At 47.7% G+C, this 23,744-nt stretch overlaps 1 protein-coding gene across 1 annotated transcript; it reads left to right on the plus strand.

The window, feature by feature from the left end:
* The first annotated feature begins 1,041 nt into the window (after positions 1-1,041).
* On the plus strand, positions 1,042-23,455 carry FFAR4 (free fatty acid receptor 4). The gene is made up of 3 exons (XM_031461394.2): positions 1,042-1,721; positions 10,780-10,908; positions 19,329-23,455. Exons 1-3 carry the CDS (start codon positions 1,155-1,157, stop codon positions 19,716-19,718), a joined length of 1,086 nt encoding a protein of 361 aa, XP_031317254.1. The 5' UTR covers positions 1,042-1,154; the 3' UTR covers positions 19,719-23,455.
* Positions 23,456-23,744: the final 289 nt, after the last annotated feature.

A 23,744-nucleotide genomic window follows, 5' to 3' on the forward strand; every position in this document is an offset into this window, starting at 1 on the left:
ACAAGACAGAATGTGCCTGGCAGTATGGCAAAGGGGAGGAGGGTGAGAGTGTGGGTGGCAGGATGGTGTCTGGCCAGGGAAGTGGTCACTGGGTCTAGGGTCACAAGCACACTTTCATTTTCTAACTACCTAATTTACTGTAACAGAAAACTGGGCAGCAGGGGTGTAGTGAAAATATCTGGGCGGGGCAGGGGACTGGCTTTTATTACAGGGGCTACTCTAGACAAATCACTTCTTGCTGTACTTCAGCTTCCTCATCTGTAAGGGGATTGGATTGTCTGGTGCTTCTCAAATTGGGGTACCCAGGGCACATTCACAGCCTGTGTGTGCACCTTGGAGTGTCTGTCTTTCTGGGGTACCAATTTTATTCAAGATTTTGGGGAGCCTACTCTTTTTGCATGAATACATTTTACATTGTTGCTCAGAATACAAAATTTACATGGATTTTAATTACAATAATTAATTACTGATGACATTTCATGACAATTACTACATGCCAAGTGTGAATCTTTTTATATGATCCTCACAATTACCTGATGAGATATTATCATCCCCTTTATAGATGAAAAAACTAGGGCGCAGAGAGATGAACCAATCTACCCAGTTACATGTTAATAGGCAATGATAAAACAAACAACCCTTCCCACTCAAAAAAAGAGAACTCGGCCCATTGCAAGGGGCCTTGGGATTAACCCTCAGGCCCACAGGGCTTCTCGGTGAAGCCTGAACAGCACAGGCCAAAACGATCTCCAAAGTTCAGTTTTAGCAAAATCAGTGGACTTAAGGGCTTGGCACACCGGGTGCCCCTGGAGGGTGAAGGAGGCTGGGGAGGCCTTGTAGGATTTCTGAGGGTTCAAGAGGTAGGGTTTCTGGGCCCCGAGGGTGCTCCACATGGGCCAGAGGGCGTGAGGCCTCTGCCAGAGCTGCGGCATCCCTCCCAGCCCCGGGTGTTTCCAGCCAGAGTCGCAGGCACTTCCTCGTTCCCGCGCGCCCCAGGCTCAGCTCGAAACGCCCAGCGCCGGCGCTGCTCAGGTGGGAGGGGGCCAGAGGAGAGATGTCGCAACCGCCTCCCTCCCTCTTTCCCCGCCTAGGCGCTCAGTCACCTCCCAGATGAGCGCACTCGCAGACGGCTGCGGGGCCGTGGGGAGCCGGGCATGTCCCCTGAGGGCGCGCAGACGGCGGGCACTGGGCCGGCGCGCAGCCTGGAGAGGGCCAACCGCACCCGCTTCCCTTTCTTCTCCGATGTCAAGGGCGACCACCGGCTGGTGCTGAGCGCCGTGGAGACCGTGGTGCTGGCACTCATCTTTGCGGTGTCGCTGCTGGGCAACGTGAGCGCCTTGGTGCTGGTGGCGCGCCGACGGCGCCGAGGCACCACCGTCAGCCTGGTGCTCAACCTTTTCTGCGCGGACTTGCTCTTCACTAGCGCCATCCCTCCTGTGCTGGCGGTGCGTTGGACCGAAGCCTGGCTGCTGGGCCCGGTCGCCTGCCACCTGCTCTTCTACGTGATGACCCTGAGCGGCAGCGTCACCATCCTTACGCTGGCGGCCGTCAGCCTGGAGCGCATGGTGTGCATCGTCCGCCTGCAGCGCGGCGTGCGGGGCCCAGGGCGGCGGGCGCGGGCGGTGCTGCTCGCGCTCATCTGGGGCTACTCGGCGCTCGCCGCGCTGCCCCTCTGCCTCTTCTTCCGCGTGGTCCCTCAGCGGTTCACCGGGGCCGACCAGGTGAGCGTCGGGCTGTGTGTGCTGGGCAGGTGTTGGCGGAGGGCTGGCAGGCGGGATCCGACGGAAGAGTGACCTGGGATGATTATTAACAAAAACAACGAAGCAATAATAAGCCATTTGTTGCGTTTAATCGTCGCCGTGCCCGGTTCTGTGAAGTTTTATCTCTTAAATTTCACTGTGACCCTACGATGTAAATTCCGAAAACGCCCTCCAAAACCTTGTGAGTGGAGTCCCCAAAATGCCTGTAAAGCGCTGGCTATTGAGAGGTTAGTGAGGAAACTGGGGCTTCGCGGCCATACAGAAGGAACTTTGGGGACCCGGAGTGACTAATCACATTATTAGTGAATTCTGCTTTTTCGCCGGGTGCTACAGTACCCTTATTATCATACCTATTTACAGATGAGGAAGCTGAGGCACACAGAGAGTAACAAGCTCAGGGTATCTCTCCCTTAGTGCGAGTAGGAGCTGAGATCGTGCTCAGCAGATTCAGGATGGGCTGGATAAGGGTCCGGCTTTGAGAAGTCGCGGGCATGTGCGTGTGCGTGTGCGTGTGCGTGTGCGTGTGCGTGTGGTTTAAGGGCTTTAGAGACCGAGACTCCAGATCCAGTGCTGCCTCTTGGGGGAGTTGTTACTTCCCTTCCCGGAGCCTCAGTTTTTCCAACTGCAAGACGGAAGGATTAGACTAGACCACGGCAGTTTACCCTGGGAGTTTTGGATAAAGAGTGGCTTCAGAGCATCCTGGGGGCCCGAAATATTCCCAGGATTCCAAAGGCTGAGCCCCTGAGCTTTGTTCTGGGCAGCGCGCCCAGAGTTGTCATTAGGATCGTAGCGGAGGTCCATGATCTGAAAAAGACTCTGTGGAGGAGGGTTCCTGACATTGGCTCGAGTCGGCTTCAGTCCTGGCGGTCGAGAATCGCCGGCTCGGGTCTGTTTCCATCGCTGCCCTGCCGCGCCGCCGCGGGATTTGAGCGCGGAGGTTCACCCGGGACACCGGACCTGGTTGGCATTGGGTGTTAGGTTCTGTGCGCCTCGCGGGGAGGGCCAGGAAAAGACAGAGGTCTGTGCGTCCCCTCGCTCGGGGTCTCCCCGAGGCTGGGTTCTCCGCCCCACCCCTTTCCCTACGGAGGGCGCTGGTTTTCCCGCCGCGGGCCAAGGGACACGAAAACTCAACCCTGACCCTAGGAGGGAGTGTGGGGCGTCCCGAGCAAGCCCGGCAGAAATCACAGTTCCCAGAGAGGCCGGCGCAGTGACCAGAAGGGCTGCGGGGTAGGGAGGAAGGGGAGAAGGCTTCCAACTAGGGAGGCAACACAGTCTGGCTGGGGACCCTGCGTGTGTCCTCCAGAGCACGGACCAGAGGTGGGCTTCTTTGGGCGTTTCCCAGACGGGTCTCTCACACACAGGCCTTTTATTGGGGAGTGAAGTCTGCATCCTGTGTGGGCAGTGGGGTTTTTTTTTTCTTTCTTTCTCTTTTTAACATAAATCAAAACTAGAAGTCTCTTTCCTAATAGTTTATTTCTTATGTGGATTACATTGTGAGGTGTTTGTTTGTTTGTTTGTTTTTGTTTTAAGGCCTTGAATGACTAACAGGCAGGAAGCATGTCAGGACTGTGGTATTTGGTCAAAGAACTTGTAAGCCTGTAGCCAGGTTCCCTTAAGTGGGGACCAAGAAAGCTGGTATTAACTGAGCTGGTGGGGCGCCATTGGCATGGGCAGACCAAGGACCCTGGCTTAGTGGGCAGGCCTGTCCTCAGTGCAGATAGACCTAAACTCTCAACGGATCACTTGGTGCTTCTAAAATAAGCAGAAGCCCAGACCTCACCCCAGGCTAATTGGATCAGCTGGGAGCTGGGATTCTGCCATCAGTCTTCTTCTTCTTCTTCTTCTTCTTTTTATTTTTTGTAAGTTATTCTCTCACTGAGTTACAATGTTTCTGAATTGTTCACCGAACTTAAAGGATTCAGCCCCTCCCTCCCATTTTTTTCTTACAGAAAAATGACATTCAGGGAATTAAATTAGATCAAATACAACTTCTCTTAAGGGTATCTTTTGTTTCCAGATGTGTATCTTTGTCTCTCCCCCCTTTTACAATTGTTTTAGGTACACTCCTACTTAACTAACAAACAACACTAAAGAAATGAGGCTCTTGTTACCTGCCAGCCAAAAGCCCAGACTACAACTGCTTGCTGACATGGACACAGGGTTGTTGGAGTGGGAAGGCCTTCACACAGATGCAGACCTTCAGAGCCTTGCCATTCTGTGTTTTACACCAGGTAGGGCATCTCTGGGTAGTTGGAGCCCTCCACAACACTTCCAGAATGACCAGAGTTGTATGCAAGGTGCTTCCATGGAGATCTGTGTTGGGGTGGCCTTCCCTCGGTACCCTCCTTGGGGCTGCACACATAGACCCCCTTCTTGTTTTATTGCAGAAACACTTGCTTGATTTTAAGAGCTTTGGAGAGAGATTTGGCCAAAGCCCCTGGGAGAAAATGGGTCTGTCCGGCACCTCAGAAGTTTGGGGGCTAGGTAAGCTGGCTGCAGGAATCCCGTACCTTGAAATTAGTAGAAATGAGGCGAGGGAGCTTGTAATGAAAAACCAGGACAGTGCTTCCCAGCTCTCCGTCTTCTGTCTTTTCCCCATCTGCCCCCCAACCCCCAACACACACATATATACACCTGCCAGTACGCCAACAAACAAAACTCCTGGTTCCTCAAGGGCTGTTACTTGAGCATGTAGGAAATATCTTATTTTATAGATGCACAAACCGGGACTCATTTAAAAAAAAAAAGAGAGAGACAGAGAAGGATCTGGTCTAGACTGAACTGAGACTCACATTTAAAATTAGCAAAAGCTTGTTTTCTCAGTTCTCTACTCCCAGCTTCCTGGCTGTAGATTCTGCCTGCCCCCTCCTACTTGGACACTAAATATGAAAGTTTTGGATGGGGGACATTTTCCTGCCCAAAGAGAGAGAACTAACTAAACCCAGGCACATGCTGGCTCCCTCCCCTTAAGGCACACTGGCCAGGGAAGCCGTGCCTCTCATAGCCTTCTGGTTATCTGAACCTCCCCACATCCCCAAAAGGAACATAATTACCTTTGTCCATTTGGGCAGTGGGTGCCCAAGTGTCCAAGGTGACCAGACTCTCTTAAACTTCGCTGAAGGGAGGATGAAATGATAGACATTCTAGAAAATGCTAGATAATTTGGTATTAGGAGTCAAATATTCTGAGTTTGAATCCCATCTCTGCCATTTAGGAGCTGCAAAACAAAGACAAGGGATTGCATCTCCCTATACCTCACTTTCCGAGTTTGCAAAATGCACACAATAATAATATTGACCTTACAGGATTATCGTGAGGACCAGGGTTCAGTAACTGTGCTAACACCTGGCACATACACAGTTAAACGCTGAAGAATTGCCAGCTATGATTAGTTTCCTTCTCTTTGGTTATAAATATTTTAAACACTTTTCAAACAGTATGATATGATTCTTCTAACTGCTATAAAATAAAAAACTGCCATTTTAGGAGGCTGGACCCATCCTAGCAACTTAGACATCTCAGCCAGGTCAGCTCAGCCTGTTCCAATGGAATTCCTGCCTGTGTGTGCTGTGGCGCTGGTGGGGCGTGACCCTCATTGGCAGGTGGGGATGACTGTCCACCCTGGCCAGAATGTGCTGCCCATTTATTCTGCAAACATTTACTGAGCACCTCTCCCTTCAGCCCCCACCACGAGTCACATGATGAAGACAGTGTAAGTGTACTGATCACGCAGATTCTGGTCCCAGATCCTGCCACAATTTAGTCCCCATGGTAACCCCACAAGTAGATGTTTTCAAGTTTATTTTCTGAAGGAGAAGATGCCTGAAGTCACGGAACAGGCAAAGGATGAAACCAGAAGTTAGCCCGGATTCGTCTTTTCCTCCTGGTGCCTCTCCCATGAGTTCATGCTTTGAGGAAAGTGCTTGGGCCCACTGCTCTGCCCTGCCCTGATTTCATACCAGGCCATTATGCCGTCATGTCTCTACTGAGTGTGGGCTGTCTGAGAAGACAACTGAGTTTGCTTACCTTTGTTATGGTATACTATATAAAAGTATCCTCTAATAGACTATGTAGTCTATTAGAGGATGTCTTTAAGATATAGGAAAGTAAGTTTATCTTTTACATGGATATGTTCTTTCTTTTCTGCTGGGAAGCTGATAGGAGAGGCAATATATAGCAAGGATTCCCAGTTCCTTAAAATTACATTGGAAGTCTTCCATTTTGTTTGAAGAAGTGGGGCAGGAAGAACTATTTACAAAGGGGCCCCTGGGGTTACTCCAGAAAGAATCATTAGAGAAGCTGATAGGAAACAGCTGGAATTTGTTGGCATCTGCAAAGGAGTCAGCTGGTGAGGGGAGGGGTCAGTCCCTGAGCAGCGCCTGTAGGTAGATATCCCCATTTACAGGGAGTCTTAAGAAAGATGGCTGACATCACAGCTGAGTGTGAAGATGAGAGGCAGTTAGCCAGACAGGGATGTGGGGGACTGGAGGGACATGACAGGAAGAAGAAGTAGCCCACATGTCAGCAAGAGATGGTGCTGACAGGGCTGGCAGGAGCCAGCTGGAGAAGGGCCAGGTACACACTGTTAGAGCATTTGGACTTACAAGGGGAGAGATGGCCTGGTCTGCAAGGGGGTGGGTCAGTGAGAACGAGATATGTGGTTGGATAGCTTAACAGGCAGAATCCAGAAGTTCCCTCTGAGTGGAGAGGGAGGAAGAAGAAGGCACAAGGCCAATGCTCAGGTTTCTGGTATCTTGGGGAATGGCGGCTCCGTGCCCAGAGTCGGTGATTTCAGGTGGTGGAATCTTTGGGGGTGGGACACTGGAGGCTGGAAGTGCCTGTGAAGCATCCTGTAGAGATGCCCTCAGGGGAAGGGGAACAGTCTGGGGTTCAGGAGGAGACGGGGCTGAAAGAGTAGACTGCAGCAGCATCTGAAAAAAGGAGCCATGGAAGTGGATGAGATTGCCACGGAGAGATGGAGATTGGGATGGGGGCACAAGTCACCCTCAACCACACTTAACACCGTTGTACCTGGCCTCCCACTGACATCCCTTCTGGTCCGGACACTGAGCTCAGCCTCCTGTTCCCCTGGCTGAAGCCCATCCTCCCAGGCACCGCTGACATGACCCCTGCTGGGTGCAGCTACCTGGTGACTCCACTGGCACCATCACCTATAGCTCTCTGGGCACTTCCGGCTCGCTGCCCTGTATTGAAGTTTCCTGGTGCTTCTCTCCCTCCCTGACTGCACTATGCCTCCTTGAGGGCCTGATCAAGCCTTGCCCATCCTCACTGTGGCCTCGCAGTGGCTCAGCCACCATCACTTGAGTCACAAGCGTCTGTCGTGGGCTCCACCAGCTCTGTTTCTGTAGCTTAGGAACAAAGCAGGCCCAGCACTTTTGGTTTTCAAATTCCCCTTTTAAAATCAGGAAACATTTCAAATGTGCAGAAACAGTACAGAGAATATTGTAACACTCATGCCCCAACCTTCAGAATTTGACTCACCGCTAAACTACAAGTCACAGCCCATGAGAATACCTAGAAGCCAAATGACTTAAGTCAAATGGATTTTCCCACAGAAACAAAATTAAAACACCAAGTTAGATCTATGACTGTGGACTTGGCGCCTGCTTTTTAATTTTTAAAAAAATTTTAATGAGAATAAACTTGCATTTAACCAGTGATACCATACAAAGCTTTCTAAAGAGCATGCGGTCAGTCATTTAGTCTGCACAAGCTGGCCACACTGTCTCCTAGCTCACATATGGGGGTGCTGGGCAGAGCTCTTCTGTTACTTCCTCACATAGTCCTGCCTGGAGTGAGAGCCACAAATCAAATGGTGAAAGGGCACGTTCATTAGTGTCACGAAATTTGGGAGGCTTCCTGGGGTGGGTTCATTGTCTTTTGTTGAAAATATAGCCCATTAGGTTTGCTAAGCTCTCATAGTAATCTGTGTTTGATATTTGATCATCATTTCTCTTAAAAGTTAATTTTTACTGCCATTTTTTCACTCTTATAAAAGTAAGGTAGGCACATTATAGAAAATTTAGAAAATTCAGATAAGCCAAATGGAAAAAAATACCCTGAGTCCCATCTAGAAATAGACGCCGTGAATGTTCTGGAGTGTGTCTTTCTAGTCTTTTTCCTATGCCTGTGGTGGGGGGCTGTGTGGGCAGATATCTGTTCAGTCACACCGATACATTTTCTTCAACAATACAGGACTAATACAGGCATATTATTTCAGTATCTATATTTTTTGCCTCAAATGCAGAAGGAATACCTTCTTCTATTGTTACACATTCTTCTGCAAAATCTTGTTAAGCCTGGAGAGGGCTGGGTAGACATTTGGAGCTTTTTTTGTTTTTAATTGAAGTGTAGTTGATTTACACTGTTGTGTTAGTTTCTGGTGTACAGCATAGTGATTCAGTTATACACATATGTATATATTCATTTTCATTATAGGTTATTACACACTATTGAATATAGTTCCCTTTGTTATATAGTAGGACTTATTTTGTCTATAGTAGTTTGTATCTGCTAATCCCAAATTCCTAATTTATCCCTCCCCTGCCTTTCCCGTTTGGTAACCGTAAGTTTGTTTTCTATGCCTGTGAGTCCGTTTCTGTTTTGTAAATAAGTTCACTCGTGTCATTTTTTAAAGATACCATAAATAAGCAAATCATATGATAAGCATATCTTAATCATATGATATTTGTCTTTCTCTGTCTGACTTACGTCATTTAGTATGATAATCTCTAGGTCCATCCATGTTGCTGCAAATGACATTATTTTATTCTTTTTTATGGCTGAGTAGTATTTTATTATATATATTATATGTATATGAATGATGCTATGGATAGTGATATATATATATATATACATATCACATCTTCTTTATCCAGTCATCTGCCGATGACATTTAAGTTGTTCTATGTCTTGGCTATTGTAAATAGTGCTGCTGGGAACATTAGAGCACATGTCTTTTTGAATTAAAGTTTGGAGAAGGTTTTTAGAAAGAGTTGTGGACCCTTGGGGGCTTTAAGAAATGGTTCTGGGGTCATCTACTTTTCTGGCCTCCCTCCCAGTACATTTTCCAATCACAAGTATAAGAATTAGAGACCAAGTCACATTCAGAGCTGGAATCTTTTTCTTCTGATGGCTGCTTCAACATATCTGCCAATATATGTTGCCCACCAATGTACTGGAATGAAGGGTCCCTGATGGGCAGAAGTCTGAGTACAAGCAAAGCCTGCATATATTTCCCAAAGAGCCATGATCACCACATTGCCAATATTCAGAAGATCCTTGATAGACACAGATTTCTTTCCAATCACCAAATGTGGAAAGCTCTAATCAACTTTCTCCCATCAGGTGTGCACGGGGGGATGAGGATGGACTAGCAAGTTTTTAGAATGCCCAGTGCATTTGTGAGCCATCTAAACAAAACAGGAAAAGGAAGCAACATTCTCATTCCCCCTTTCAAGGTACAAATATAAGTAAAGCATCCTTCCCTGCTTCAGTTGTCTAAGCGTTTTCTTGGCGGGTCCCTGGATAGCCTTTGTAACCACTCAGCTCTTTGCAGTTGAGTAAAAAGGACTACATCTTTAGTGTTTTAGAAGGATGTTTCTAAGCCTAAGTTTTCTCCTCTGTGTAATGGGAAAAATAGTAATATGAATTTCAACAAGGTTGCAGTGAACACTCTATGAGATAAGGTATGTAAAGGGCTTCCTGGCACAGAATAAATGCTCAGTGAATTTCAGATATTACTATTTTCTGTTATACTGAATAGGAGGAGCAGTGACTATTTGATTGTATTTTAAGTTTGACCATGCGATTATGATCCATGTTGGGAAATGATAAAAATTCTTTGCCTTTGCTTAGTATAGCATTCAATAAATGTTGGTTAAATGGACAAATGAATGAATGAATGATGCTATGGAAAATGATACTTCTTCTGGGCAGTGTTTAAGATATCTTGCCCACCAAAAATCAGTGATGTGGTCTTTTTACACAGAAGGTGCTTCTCAAAAATCTGTTCTGCATGCCCAGAAGTGCTTAGGGCTCTTGTTTTCTAAATAGTTTTGTCCTATAGTCAAGCAGGCACAGGATATTTGTGTTTGGGAGGATGGATAGATAGATCTCTTTTCATTGACTTATTTACTCATTGGAAGAAATTGTTGCAGCCACTCTTAGTGACTATCTAGTGAGGTCCCAACAGGTTGCGTGGTTTGTAGTTAGTGTCAAACATTTGGATTCAGCACAACAGCATGATAGCAGCAAGGTCACAAACCTTCACACTCTTCTGCCCCATCTCAGTGGTTTTCCATCTTGAATTGATGGCTGTGGCTGCACCTTTGTTCTGGTGCTGTCGTGTGCTTACCTGGAGGAGAGGCACATGAGGACAGAGTTCCCGAGTCTGGGCACCAGCCACTGTCCTGGAGTAAGCCAGGGCCGCCTTGATGCAGCTTGGCACATTTCAGACGTTTGAACATCCCCCAGGTGAACACTTAATGCCTTAATGTAGACCCTGTTGCCTTTAGCAGACAGTGTGACTGCACTGAAACTTCCTTCCTGGTTCTGTACGCTTGTGTGTAGCATGTCACTTCCAATCTATGTAACCTTTCAGGGGTCAGATTTTTCTTCATGAAGGACTTGGCAGAGAAAGCTCAAAGCCTCTTTGTAGCTCAGTCCAGGGATGTAGCAAGAGCGCTGGACCTGGAGTCCTGAAGTCACGCCCCGAAACTGACTCTAGCTCTTCCCAGCCGAGGACCTGTGGCCTGTGTACCTCCCCTGGAGAATGGAATTATAATTATGGTGATTCTGAGAGTCAGAGGCAAATTATTTGTAAGGGAGCTGTGTCGGCAGTGAAAGGGGTTCTGGGATTTCTTGTGATACTGGTTGTGTAACAGCATAACACAACCGCATTAACACAGCAGTGTAACAGTGCTCCCAGCTGGGACTGAGCTAAAGGCCAAGGAAGAAGCCAGTGTTTAAATGACCCTCTCTTCCCTCTCGTGACTAGGAGATTCTGATTTGCACACTGGTTTGGCCCAGCGTTGCCGGAGAAATCTCCTGGGATGTGTCATTTGTGACTTTGAACTTTCTGGTCCCGGGACTACTTATTGTGATCAGCTACTCCAAAATTTTACAGGTAAGTTTGCTTCAAGAGCCATGGCTGAACTTCACTCGGGCTTGGGGTATTTCAGGTGGAATCTTAGCATTTCTAGGTCAGAAGTTACATTAGAATTCACACTAGTCCAATCCTGGTTCACTGCCCAGATCCCTCCCTCTGCAACACGAAGGAACAAGAGTTCAGTCATTTCTTAAAGTCGTATCTTTGTGATTGTTATTATTATTGTTTGTTTTTGAAATGAACAATAATAATATTTTTGTTGAACACTAAAGTGATACAAACTCATTAAAAAAATTAAAGACATAGAAACGTGTAACACAGATACTAAAAATCTAATCTACGCCCATTGTTAACAACTTAAAGTACATTTTTCAAGTTATTTTTCTTATAAATTTACATATATATATACATACTCCTATTCAACGTGTGTATGTGTATATATATAAACACACACGTGTGTGTATATATATATATATATATATATATATATATATACATGATAAGTCCCACTAAATGGTCAACTACAAAATATCAACTATTACCAGGGTTCAGCCCAATGTTTTTGAGATAATACTCTCTGCTCTATTACTTCCTTTTTTTCTATTAGCTTGTAGCGTAACATCTCTCTGTATCAGTTCCTGTATCTCTGCCTCATTATTTTTATTGGCTTCATGGTCGTCCATCATACAGGTGTGATATAATTTATTTTATGGGCTTTTGGGTTGTGTCCATTGTTTCCCCGTCACGAACAGCAATGTGGTGGTAAAGAAGGTACACTTTTAAAAACTTTTATTGAAGTACAATATAAGTACAGGAAAGCACACCCAGAATATGCACACAGGTCACAAAAAGTGACCACAATCCCAGAAGCAGCACCCAGAAACAGACCATTACCAGAAGCCCCTCCTGTACCTTTCAAAAGTGCCCTGAAACAGGAAATGACCTCTACCTTTGAAGCGATATGTACAGAAATGTAAGAAAGACTTGTCGGTCTGTTTAATTTGGGGGGGGGTGATTAGGTTTGTCTATTTGTTTATTTAATGCAGGGACTGGGGATTGAACCCAGGGCCTCGCACATGCTAAGCACAGGCTCTACCACTGAGCTATACCCACCCCTGAGTGTCGGTCTGTTTCTTACCTCTTGAGGCAGCCCATCTGCATGTGCTGCGCTGGCCCAGGCACACGGCATCTATGTGTGTTTTTGCTCATTGTAGAAGGTTCACTGCAAGACCTCTCTGAGGTTTACAGTTGTTGAATCTTGGTTTTATAGCATATAATGGGTCATTTGGCAAACAAGCATATTGAAGTGGAGCCCTGTAGGTCCTGCCCCCTGTCTGGCCACTTTTATGGCCCTTCTTTTGTAGCTGAGGATCTGTCACCTTCTCCGATGCTTAGGACCCAAAGCCAGGCCAACCTCCATCCTGGTCTTCTAATCCCCGGTCCTGTGTGAGATGACCCCCATGTTATTCCCCACCAATTGACTTGTGACCCCTGTAAGTGACTCCCTGCCTGGACTTGTTCAAGGGTGTGAGGCAGATTCAGGCCTAGAGCTGAGTGCTTGTCTGTCAGGTGCTTGCGGTGGGGGGCTGGCATATGTAAATACTATGTAAGTGTTAGTTACTATCATTACGTTAAAAGAAAAGAAGTGAGAGGGAAAGGAAGAGAAATGTAGAATGAATTTTTAAAAAATTAACAAATATTTATGTGATATTTACAGTGTGTCAGGAACTAACTCATTTAATTCTAGCCAGAATTACAGATGGGGAAACCCAGGCAAGAGAGGTTGAGTAACTTGTGAAAAGTCACACAGCTCTTAAGTAGCACTATCAGGACTTAAACCCAGGCAGTCTGGCCCCAGAGTCCTAACACTTTAATTCCTCAGACTTTTGCTAAGGATCTGCTCTATGCAAAGTGTTGGAGGGGAGTAGAGAGTGGTCAAAAGTGAGCAGGTCATATTTTCTATCTAGAAGGAGCTTTAACACAAGAAAGGGAAGAGGGAGACAGACAACGGTGCTGCTACTCAATGCAGTGAAACCCTGAGACACAGGAAGGAGTGATGCTGAGACTTTCAAGCTGTTAAATGCTACACAAATGTACAGAATGAATAGGGAGAAAAGAAAGTCAAGCAAAAGGCTATGAAAGACAGACACGGAGATATGAAAGTGTTATTTTAGTAACTTGGCATTCAGTCCTGAATCTGCCACTTACTTGATGTGTGGCTTTTGGCAAGTTACTTACCTTCTCTGAACCTCCATTTCCTCATCTGCAAAATAAGGATCATAACTCCAACAGTTTAAGAATTTTGTGAGACACGTAGGAGATACTACTGGTGGAACTATGGTGAGTGTTGTGCCTTCCTGTAGCAGGGAATGAATAAAGTATATCTGTTGTTATCTGTTAGGCAAGGCTGTTCTTCTAATCCTCCCAGAGCATGTAGGGAAAAGGTCCAGCTGAGATTTTTGAGAGAATAAACAGCAGGGCTCAGATTTGGAGTATGGCAAGAACAAGGGTCCAGTGCTGGTGGAGGGCTGGTTAGAAGCTGGCAGTGGCATCCAACATCTGGTTGAGCTCCTGAGTCCCACTCCTGAGTCCCTTGGAGGCTGAGGGCTTTGATCTGCCCGTTTTCACTCTTGCCTCATCCTTCTCAGCTGCCTTCTGAGGGGGCACTGACTTACTCTATGGAAAGTTTTCCCAACCCCTCCATCTTTTCCTCAGGCCAGGGCCTGCCTGGAAACATCCTAGGGGACCTTGAGTCCTGATGAGTTGGGGGAGGTGTCCCCTTATCCACCTTCCTCTCACTGCAGCTCCAGCTACTCTGCATAGAAACCCATGGCTGGTCTTCAGTTCTTCCCAACCCAGACCCCAGGACAGCTCCTGGATGAATCAGAGTATCTATCATGACTCACAGTGATGAAACAGTGCTCTGAGTAGTGAGTCAAAGGTATAATTTAGATACCATCACTTCCCTCACACATGGAGGAAAATCTAAAATCTTCACCTTAAGGCCCTGTGTAATCTGGGCCCTGCCTGCCCCCTCACTTCCTCTTCTCCACCTCCTTCATGTCCAGTGGGCCTTGGGGCTATTCCTCACACATGCCAATGCACTGCTGCCTCAGGACCTTTGCACCTGTCATTTCTTCTCCCAGATCTGTCCTCTAGACTTCTGCATGGGCACTTCATTTAGGTCTCTGCTCAAAAGCCTCTTCTTCAGGGAGACTCCTCATCTTTCTCCAGTCCCTCACTGCAACTTCTCTTCAAAGCACTTCCAACCCATGTCATATTCCCTTTGTGTGCATTTACTTGCTTATCATCTGTCTTGCCCAGTAGAATGCAGCCTCCACAAGGGCAGAGACTTTGTTTTGTTTCCTGCCATAGCCGCATGCCTAGAACAGAGCCTGGCTTATTCATTGTCGGTGCTCAACAGACACTCACTGAAGGAGTAAGACACAAGCTTGGATCACATGGAAAGGGCCAACAGCTCCTTCTCCTTTGGGGCTGTGGGAAAACCACTGGACAAAGAGTCATAGGACCCGGATTCTAGTCCAAGCTTTATTACTGTGTGTCCTTAGGCAAGTCACTGAACGAGTCGTGTGAGTTTCCTCTAGCCAAAAGGGCCTCGGGGTCTTGTTTAACACAATAAAATGAGCGTGCAGATATGGTAATGTTTTGAACAGACCGCTAGACTTTCATATGAAAGACATCTAGTGTGATTTTGAAAAATCACAACATTAATGCCAGTATAAGATGTAAAAAATATTACTTTCCACCCCACTGGCAAAGCTGACTACTGCCCATTCCCCAGGAGGACTAGGACACGTGGCCTCACTTTGCACCCGTGGGCAACTTGGCAGCAGGAAAGCCGCCAGGCAGAGTCTGGGCAGGTCCCAGAGCCTAAGTGTCTCCCACTGAAGCTCCTGATAACTCAGACACTGACTCTGACTTTCTGCCGAGCTTTTTCTGTCAAGAGCATAACTCTGCAAAATCAAAGGATCATCAGTGTTAATTAGCTATAGTCCTAGAGACACAATTAGCAAATCACTTGAAGCCACTGGACAGGTAACTCTAGCACCCACCCCTTTCCCACCAGCCCCACCCCTCACCTATTGCTACCGCCTCTAACTCAGTTTCCATCTTTAGGCCTGAGAAGTGCCTCTTTCAAATCACCCTGACTTTTATTCCTCATAAGCAGAGTCTCCCCTAACGCGCTCTCTAGGACTGCATGGGACTTGAGATGTTAGAAGGGGTTCCATGATCAAAGGAGTTTGGGAAATGCTGGGTTAATCAACGTTCAATGGATTTCTTTGCTGCAGACCTTCTCAGAGCCTTTATTATGCTAATGTACTTTGAGAATCTTCAACTCCGGAATAGAGTAGGCAGCTGCTAAATCTGACTGCAGATCCCCTTTGCCCCACAGAGCGTTGTTGCTCGGGGCTGGTGTTCCCAGGACTCTTCTTTGGGAGCTGCTGCTCTCAAGTCCCCACCCTGGTTGCTGGTTCTGCTCTGGGTGAGCATGGAGAGCAGGTTTCATCGGGGCTCTTCCCTTCCAGGGGCCACTTCAGTTGCTCAAGGCAATGACCTTTTCCACCCTCTGCCTCTCCTGCTTCCGCTTTCCTCATGACTCAGGTGTACTGTGTATCTCCAGTGACTTTTTCCAATCAATGGTTTCCCAGGGTAATAGTCTCCAGGCCACTCCCTAGTGCCTTTGATCAGGCTGTCCACACTTGCTGGTGGGGCTTGGTTTACATTGTCACCCAGCAACCAACACCATGGTGAGATGAGACGCTTCCACACTTTGCTTTGCAACAGCTTGTAGGTTTCTTGGTCCCCCCTCCCGTTCCCCCACATACACATTAGAACGGAAGTTCAGGGCAGGCAGGGCTCCTTTGTTTCCTGTTGTGCACCTGTAAGAGTGCTGGGCACGTAACAGGGGCTCAATAAATATTTGTTCAATGAGAGAGTGAGTATATGGCCTGAAGCTGGAAAACTGTCATGTCTCTCAGGGTTTCACCAAGAAATGAAATCCCTTTCAGCTAAACGTGAAGATGTTAGGAGGTGAACACAAAACTTTTCCTTTTTCCACACCTGGCCCTCATCCCTCAGCTTTGGGGCCTGCTTGTTGGTGATGGAAGGGAGGTGCACCCTCTGGAAGGATGGAGTCTATTATCTGATGATTCCAATCAGGGCGTTGTGGATTGACCACGCAGGCCCCAGAGGAGACCCACCCCAAGAGGCCCCAGCAGAGCCAGGTCAGCGAGAGTGGCCTCTCCCAGTACCCACCACCTGTCTGCAGCCGTGGTCTGGTGACTGGGGTGGCAGAGGGGTTTGAGGTGGAGCAAAGCCTCACTCATAGCCTTCAGATGCTCATGTGGCAGCGAGTCTCAGTTTAAAAGTGACTCTTCAAAGGACTGAGGGCAAAGCTCCAAACCTGTTGTCCTGGATGAGTAGTTCTCATTCTTGAATGATTGAGATTCGAGTATGTTTGAGTTTATGGAAAGTGAAGATTTCTGGGCCCACTGGGACCCTCAGAATCAGAGTTTCTGAAGGTGGGCCCAATCATTTGTATTTTATTGAGAGCCAGTGACCCTGATGTGAGTGGCCGTGGCCCACATTCTGGGAAGCACTGTATTCTGTCCGCGCAGCAGCAGTGGTGTGCCCGGCAATGAAGAGTGTCCTCCCTATGGTCCACTTCCCCCACTTGACTGTGAGACCTTGAGCAAGTCACTTCTCCTCTCAGAGCCCCCCTCTCTCATCCCCAGAACAATAGATCTGACCCCACAGGCTTCTTTGAAGGATTAAAATTCATCCTCAAAAGTTAATCAAGCATTTAATTTGATCTAAAAGCACATCAAGCATTCAGCCAGTGGCAGAGACATTTTAAACCCTGGACAAAAGTCGACTAGTCCTATCATCTGAACTGGAGGAGAGAGCAAGGGATGTTTAATTATAATGAGCCCATTTTCCCTCTCACTCCCTGAGAATTGTGGGAACTGCAGGTGGAAGAAAATGGTAGCATCAGTCAGTGCTAAAAAAAAAGAGCCAACCACATATTCACTTAGCCCATGAGTCAGTCCGGTTCCTTGTCTGCTCACAGTCATTGTCAGGTACTTGCCAGAGCCCTGGGCCACAGAAGCCACAGGGCTGCCCAGCTCCCCAGAGAGCTGCCATCTGGTGGGAGTCAGAGGAAAGGATGATGCTTCAAGAGGGGAGGGTATAGCTCAGTGGTAGAATGTGAGCTTAGCATGTATGAGTTCCTGGGTTCGATCCCCAGTACATCCGTTAAAAAAATAATAAATAAATAAATAAATAAATAAATAAATAAATAAATAAATAAACAAACAAACAAACAAACAAACAAACAAACAAACCTAATTGCTTCCCTGGACCCCTCAAAAAAAAAAATGCTTCAACATCTCCCATACTCTATGCGGCAAGTGCCACTTGAGCACCTGAAACCAGGCGCTGCAGGATGGAGTTCCTGGCATTAGAGCTTGGAGTTACAGGCTGGGCAGAAGGATGTCCTCGGATGGAGACATTAGAAGGTGGGAAGGAATTAGTTCACGATGAAGAGCATGGGCTGGAGTCACACTGCCAAGGTTTGAAGCCCAGCTCTGCATCTGCTTAGCCAGGTACTGCTGGGAAATTTCCTTAACCTCTTTGAGCCTCAGTTTCCTCCTCTGTTAAATGGGGATTATCAAAGACCATATGTCACTTGGGAGAATTTAAAGAGATAAGTCAAGTGATATGCAGAGAGCCTGGCATATAATAAGTGCTCAATAAATATGAACTGCCATCCACATTGTTTATTCAAAAAATATCTAAAAGACACTTATCCAGGGACTGCATCCTTTTTGCCAGGACACTGTGGGCAGCGCAAGCGATGAGGCTGCTATTGGAATCATGCCCACCAGGATGCACTTAGGCTACTCAGAAGTGGCACCATTTCCCCTGTAGCCTACCCATCTGCTGCTGGCCAGCTGTTACCCTCTCAGGTCTATCATCCGAGATCTCGGCTTTCACCTGAACACACATTCTAACTTTGATTCTACACAGCACCTTCCAGCTTGGCTGTGCCAATGTGACCTCTAGCGTGTGTGTCTGAGATGGGGGGTCAGATCTCCGGAGCAACCATCCCTCTGCAGAGCAGGCAGTGCAGGAGAGAGATGAAGAGGAAGGCAATCCTGTTGAAGCCTTTTATGATGTCACTAATCTTCTGCTCAACTGAGCTGGGTTTTCACTGATGGGGGCTTTGACCATTTATCTTCGGTGGAGTGATCTTCTACAAGTTATGCAAATTTCCTGAGATTCAGTGTCCTCATCTCTGAAGGGAGGATAATAATAGCACAAATCCAAAGAGCCGTTGTGAAGGTTAAATGTGATACTTTATAAAACAAATGTGTAGTTCTGTGCCTGGAACACAGGAGGTCCCCCATAAAGTTCGGTGATCCCCATTCTTACTGTTCTTGTTAGGGAGAAGGTGGGGAGGAAGGGGTCCTGTTCACTCAGCGTCTGTTGCCCTGGTCTCCATCACCAAGAGGTTGATCAAAACTACTGCACAGAAGCAATTAAGTTTAATCATAAGATAATTAAATGGCTATCCTTTCATTAGCTAGTTAGAAGTATTCTAAGGAGAATATTTTAAGGCATTCTGATCCTGGAGTTAAACTTGCCCAGACTGTGAATGAGTCTAATTACTTCCCCTCTGGGGATATCAAGAATCTTAGGGGAATGGTTCTAGGAAGGCCAGGGCAGAGCTAACGAGGAGAATTTTGGCCATGAAGTTGCCAGCCACGGTGTGGCCAGCAGTTTGCTCCTGCAGGAAAAGCCGAAGGACACAGGGCCAGACCAAGCCAAGGGGAGTTAGCAAGCCCCACGCAAGGGGCTGGACATTTGGAACTGGATCTCTTCCCTGGGACAGAGGTCACAGGCTGGAAGAGAGCACGTCAGCCTAGTAGGTACTCAGCCCCATCACTTCCTGGACTAACTGTGCACCAGTCTGCCCCCACTGCCACCCCCCACAGCCCCTGCCCACCCCCTCACCTCCTGGCACCGTGATAGCTGAGCAAGTGATCGGGACAGAAGGCCTTCTGCCTCTGGCTGTGCTTAGAGGACAATTAAAATTAGGTGCTAGTGCAGGACACTGCATGTATCCCCAGGGCAGCCTGAGCTGTGCCTGCGGCTCCTTAGAACCTCCGGGGAGGTCAGGCTCTCCCAGCAGACCCTCCACCCTGCGCCCTGCGCCCGGGAGACACACTTAAATGGCAGCCCCACCTTCTCTCTCACAGACTTACATTCTGTGGGGCCCTTGCTCTCTGAAGTGAACACTTCCAAGGCTCCTATTCTCAAAGTACTTTGGCTAAACCCTCTCGCCTTCTCCTAGATCCAACCCCATGACATCCCACTGTAAACTGTGGCTCCGGCTCTGTCTTGTGTTCCTGCAGATCACGAAGGCATCGAGGAAGAGGCTGACGATGAGCCTGGCGTACTCGGAGAGCCACCAGATCCGCGTGTCGCAGCAGGACTTCCGGCTCTTCCGCACCCTCTTCCTGCTCATGATCTCCTTCTTCATCATGTGGAGCCCCATCATCATCACCATCCTCCTCATCCTCATCCAGAACTTCCAGCAGAACCTGGTCATCTGGCCATCCCTCTTCTTCTGGGTGGTGGCCTTCACGTTCGCCAACTCAGCCGTCAACCCCATTCTCTACAACTTGTCACTGTTCAGGAACGAATGGAGGAAAATTTTCCACTGCTGCTTCTTCCCAGAAAAGGGAGCCATGTTTACAGACACGTCTGTCAGAAGAAATGATCTGTCTGTTATTTCCAGCTAGTTACTGTTTCTCTATAGGCATGTATTTGTCGCTTTCTGACAAGTCGTGGTGTGTTTTCAAAGGGAGTTAATTTCCGGACCATTGCACCAGTGTATCTGCTTTAAGAAAATGTAACCTATGCAAATACTTATTTACAGCACCAGTAAATTAAGGGGTGATCATTCAGAATTACAATTTTATCCTTCATAAAAGGATTTGCTGGGGATTCTTTCCAATACGAACTTTTTCAGTGTATTAGTAATAGGATTGAATTTAATAAATTTTTATTTATAACTGTTCAGCAATCTCATCTCCTACGTAAAAGCCACACCTTACTGGTTTCTGAAGTGAGTCTTGGAACAGATCCAGGACCCAGATTTCTCCTCTGAAGCCTCATGGCCCCTCTAGCTCCCCACCCTAGACTTGCAAGGCCGCAGGATCATTCATTAATGTCAAGAGTGCATGAAGAATTTCCAAGGAACACTTCAAGGTGACTTTATTTTTCATTTATAAAGAAATGCCATGGACCCCTTCAGGGGAAGCCTTGTCATGAAATCAGAGAGGAGACAGGATGACTCGAAACATTTGAAAGTGAGAACACGAGAGAGTCCTGTCATTGACCCACTTGTCAGATGCCTCTTAAACGCGTGCTGTGGCTGGTGCTCTTGGTGCTGGGAAAGCAGCAGTGAACCGGACAGCTGTGACTCTGCCCTCATGGAGCTCATTTCCCTTCTAGATGGGAGCAGAGAAACACCAAACACAAGTCAGGAGATAATACAGTATTACAGAGTGAGTTAACATCGTGAAGAAAATAGGACAGTGATGGCAATGTAGGTGGGGTGTTGAGGGGTCTGGGATGACCTTTCTGAGCATGATGTTTGGGCCAAAAGGTAAACCATGAGAAAGAGCCAGCTGTGTGAACTCAGGGCAATGGGACTTTGCAGATGGAGTGGATGCTGTGGCTGGAACAAAGAGGCTGGTGTACTTGTGGGACAGAAAGAAGACTGGTGGAAACGAAGTGAACTGTTTTTCCTTCCAGTTATTGTATTCTTCATCTCTGTTTGGTTGCTCTTTATATTTTGTAACTCTTTGTTAAGGACTTCTAACTTCTCGCTCTGTGCATGCATTCTCCTCCCAAGTTCTTTGTTCATCTTTATGATCATTACTCTGAACTCTTTCTCAGGTAGATTGCCTATCTTCACATCACTCAGTCCTTCTTCTGGGATTTTTATCTTGTTCCTTTGTCTGGAACATATTCCTCTGCCACCTCATTTGGTCTAAATCTCTATTTGGATTTTTATGTAGGTGGTAGCTTTGAGGTACGTTTCTTGACCTTGGAGAAGTGGCCCTCCGTAGGGCCACTATATGTCCCAGCAGTGCAATCCCCTCTCATCACCCAAAAGCCAGGGGCCAGCTGGTCCCAGGGTAGGGTCCGGCGTGAGTTTGCAGACTTGTTCTGCAAGCTGCGGGATCATAGTTTTCTTGCTTCTGGCGCCTGCCCACTAGTGAGTGGAGCTGGGTCCTGACCCTGTGGAGGGCAGGGCTGTATCTGGGGATATGTCTAGAGGTGGCTATGGTCTCAGGAAGTCTTTAGGCAGTCTGTTTGCTGATGGGTGGTGATGTGTCCCCACCTAGTTAGTTGTTTGACCTGAGGCATCCCAGCTCTGGAACCTATAGGTTGCTGGGTGGGGCCAGGTCTTGGTGCTAATAACCCAAGCAGGATGTCAGCCTCCAGGAAGGAGAATTCGTGCAGATGAGTACTCCCCAGTCTGTCTGCCATCATGTCTACGTGTAACCAAGCAGGACCCTATGGGGCCTTCTCGGGTAGACTTCTCCCCCATACCCTCTGCTGCTGCTCTTCTCTGAAGTACCTGGATAATAGTATCTCATGCGTCTTTCCTTAGTCTTTCACTGGAAGAATTTAACTACTTGATGATCATGAGCACGTAGCGCCCAGACCTTCTGGTGCCTGATTGAGCACCATCAACCAATCAGACAGTCATGCACAGCTGTTCACAAACCCTGGGCCGCCCCTCCCTCAGCCGGTCTTAAAAAAAAAAAAACAACTCAGCTGAAACCCTTCAGGGTCTTCAGGGTTTTGGGCACGAGCCTCTCGTTCTCCTTGCTCGGCCCTGCAATAAACCTCTCTCTGCTCCAAACTCCGATGTTTCGGTTTGTTTGGCCTCACTGTGCGTTAGGCACATGAACTTGTGTTCAGTAAAGTGTGTCCCCAGGGCGAGCCACAGCTGCACCACCACCACCCCGCCTCCCCAGGAGACCCTCCAAGACCAGCAGGTAAGGCTGCCCAGGCTCCTATGAAATTACTGCTTTTGCTCTTGTTCCCAGTGAGCGTGAGCGTTTGTGTGTGTCCTTTAAGAGTGAAATCTCTATTTCCCCAGTCCTGTGGAGCTCCTGCAATTAAGCCCCACTGGCCTTCAAAGCCAAATACTCTAGGGGCTCCTCTTCCTGGTGCCGGACCCCCAGACTGGACAGTCTGATGTGGGGCTCAGAACTCTCACTTCAGTGGGAGAACTGCAATTCTCTAGTTTGTGGGCTGCCCACCTGGGGGGTATGGGCTTTGATTACATAGCGAGTCTGACCCTCCCTACCCATCTCATTGTGGCCTCTTTTTTATGTCTTTAGTTGTGGAAGATCTGTTCTGGTAGGTTCCAGTCTTTTTAACTGATGGTTGTTCTGCAATTAGTTGTGATCTTGGTGTGTCCATGAGAGGAGGTGAGTTCCACCTCCTTCTGCTCCGCCGTCTTGGCTGCCTTCCGACAAAGTGAACTATTGACTGAGCCTCCACTATGCCAAGCACTGTCCTTGATGCCGAGACAGAAGGATGCTCTGCTGGAGCCCATCAGTTGAGACCAGGGAAATTCCAGGGCTGGATTTCCCACGGTGTGGGAAACCAACATAGAAGTTTATTCTGTGTTCAATGGGCAGCCACTGGAGATATGCAGTTGGAGACTGATGTGACCTGCTATATGTTTTTAAATATTACTCAGGCAGCTGTGCAGGAAATGAACTTTGAGGAGCAAGAACAAAGATGAAGACAAGTTAGGTGGCTGCTGAAGTAGATATAAAAGATGGGGAAGCCGGAGGTGGGTGGCATCAATGAGGGTTGTGAGAAATGATCTTGGTACATACTTTGGAAAAGCAGAGCAAACGTAATTTATTGATGGACAGGATGAAGAACATGAGGGGAAGACAAGATTCAAGGGTGACTCCTGACAGTGGTTAGACGGTAGGGCAGGCAACAAAAATGGGGAAGACTGGGAGAGTGAGAAGTGGAAGAGCCAAGAGTTTCATTGGGGGCATAGACATTTGAAGTCCCAGTGAGATTCCAGTGGAGAGGAGGCAGCTGGATGCAGGGACGTGGGGTGTGGGCTAAAGATACAGTGCTGGGAGTCATCAGATAGTGTTTGCAGATCCATGGTTTTATGAAATATCCCAGGGAGAAGAGAGTGAAGAAACCAGAGCCAGAGAGAACCCAGGGACATGCCAGCATTTAGAGGTCGGGCCAATGGCTGGAATGCGCAGTAGCTCAGGGCCTGGCAAAAAGTAGGTGTGTGACAAATCTTTGTTACCGAATAAATAAGAGCCATTGCTCACGGAGTTTCTTGAGCAGTTTGCTTCCGAAGTAAGACTTATCACAAGCTTGAGGACAAGAGGACAGGGATCTTTTGTACATATTTAGTTAATAAATTTGGTAAATTAAAGCTACCTTTTGAAGTGACATGTGGCTATCTTTTGGGTCTCTGGGGTGACATTTGCAGCTGAAGAGCCTGGCTCTGACAGCCCCTGTTCTGTGTGAATCACGGGCAGACCTTTCTTGTACATGGTCCCCTGCCTTCTCCCTCGTTGGTGAGTGGATGACGCACCTTGAGGTGGGGGACCCGGGAGCCTCCACAGCCCCTAGATAGGCCAGCACCCACGCAGAGCTCTCCGCACACACAGGAGTGGGGCGCCCTTCCCTGCCTCCCGACAGGTCTCAGAGATGTCAGCTGGGCCTCGCCAGTGTTTGCATGGCTCCTAACTCTGCTA

The sequence above is a fragment of the Camelus dromedarius genome, chromosome 8 (genome assembly GCF_036321535.1).
Source record: "Camelus dromedarius isolate mCamDro1 chromosome 8, mCamDro1.pat, whole genome shotgun sequence".
Lineage (NCBI taxonomy): Eukaryota > Metazoa > Chordata > Mammalia > Artiodactyla > Camelidae > Camelus > Camelus dromedarius.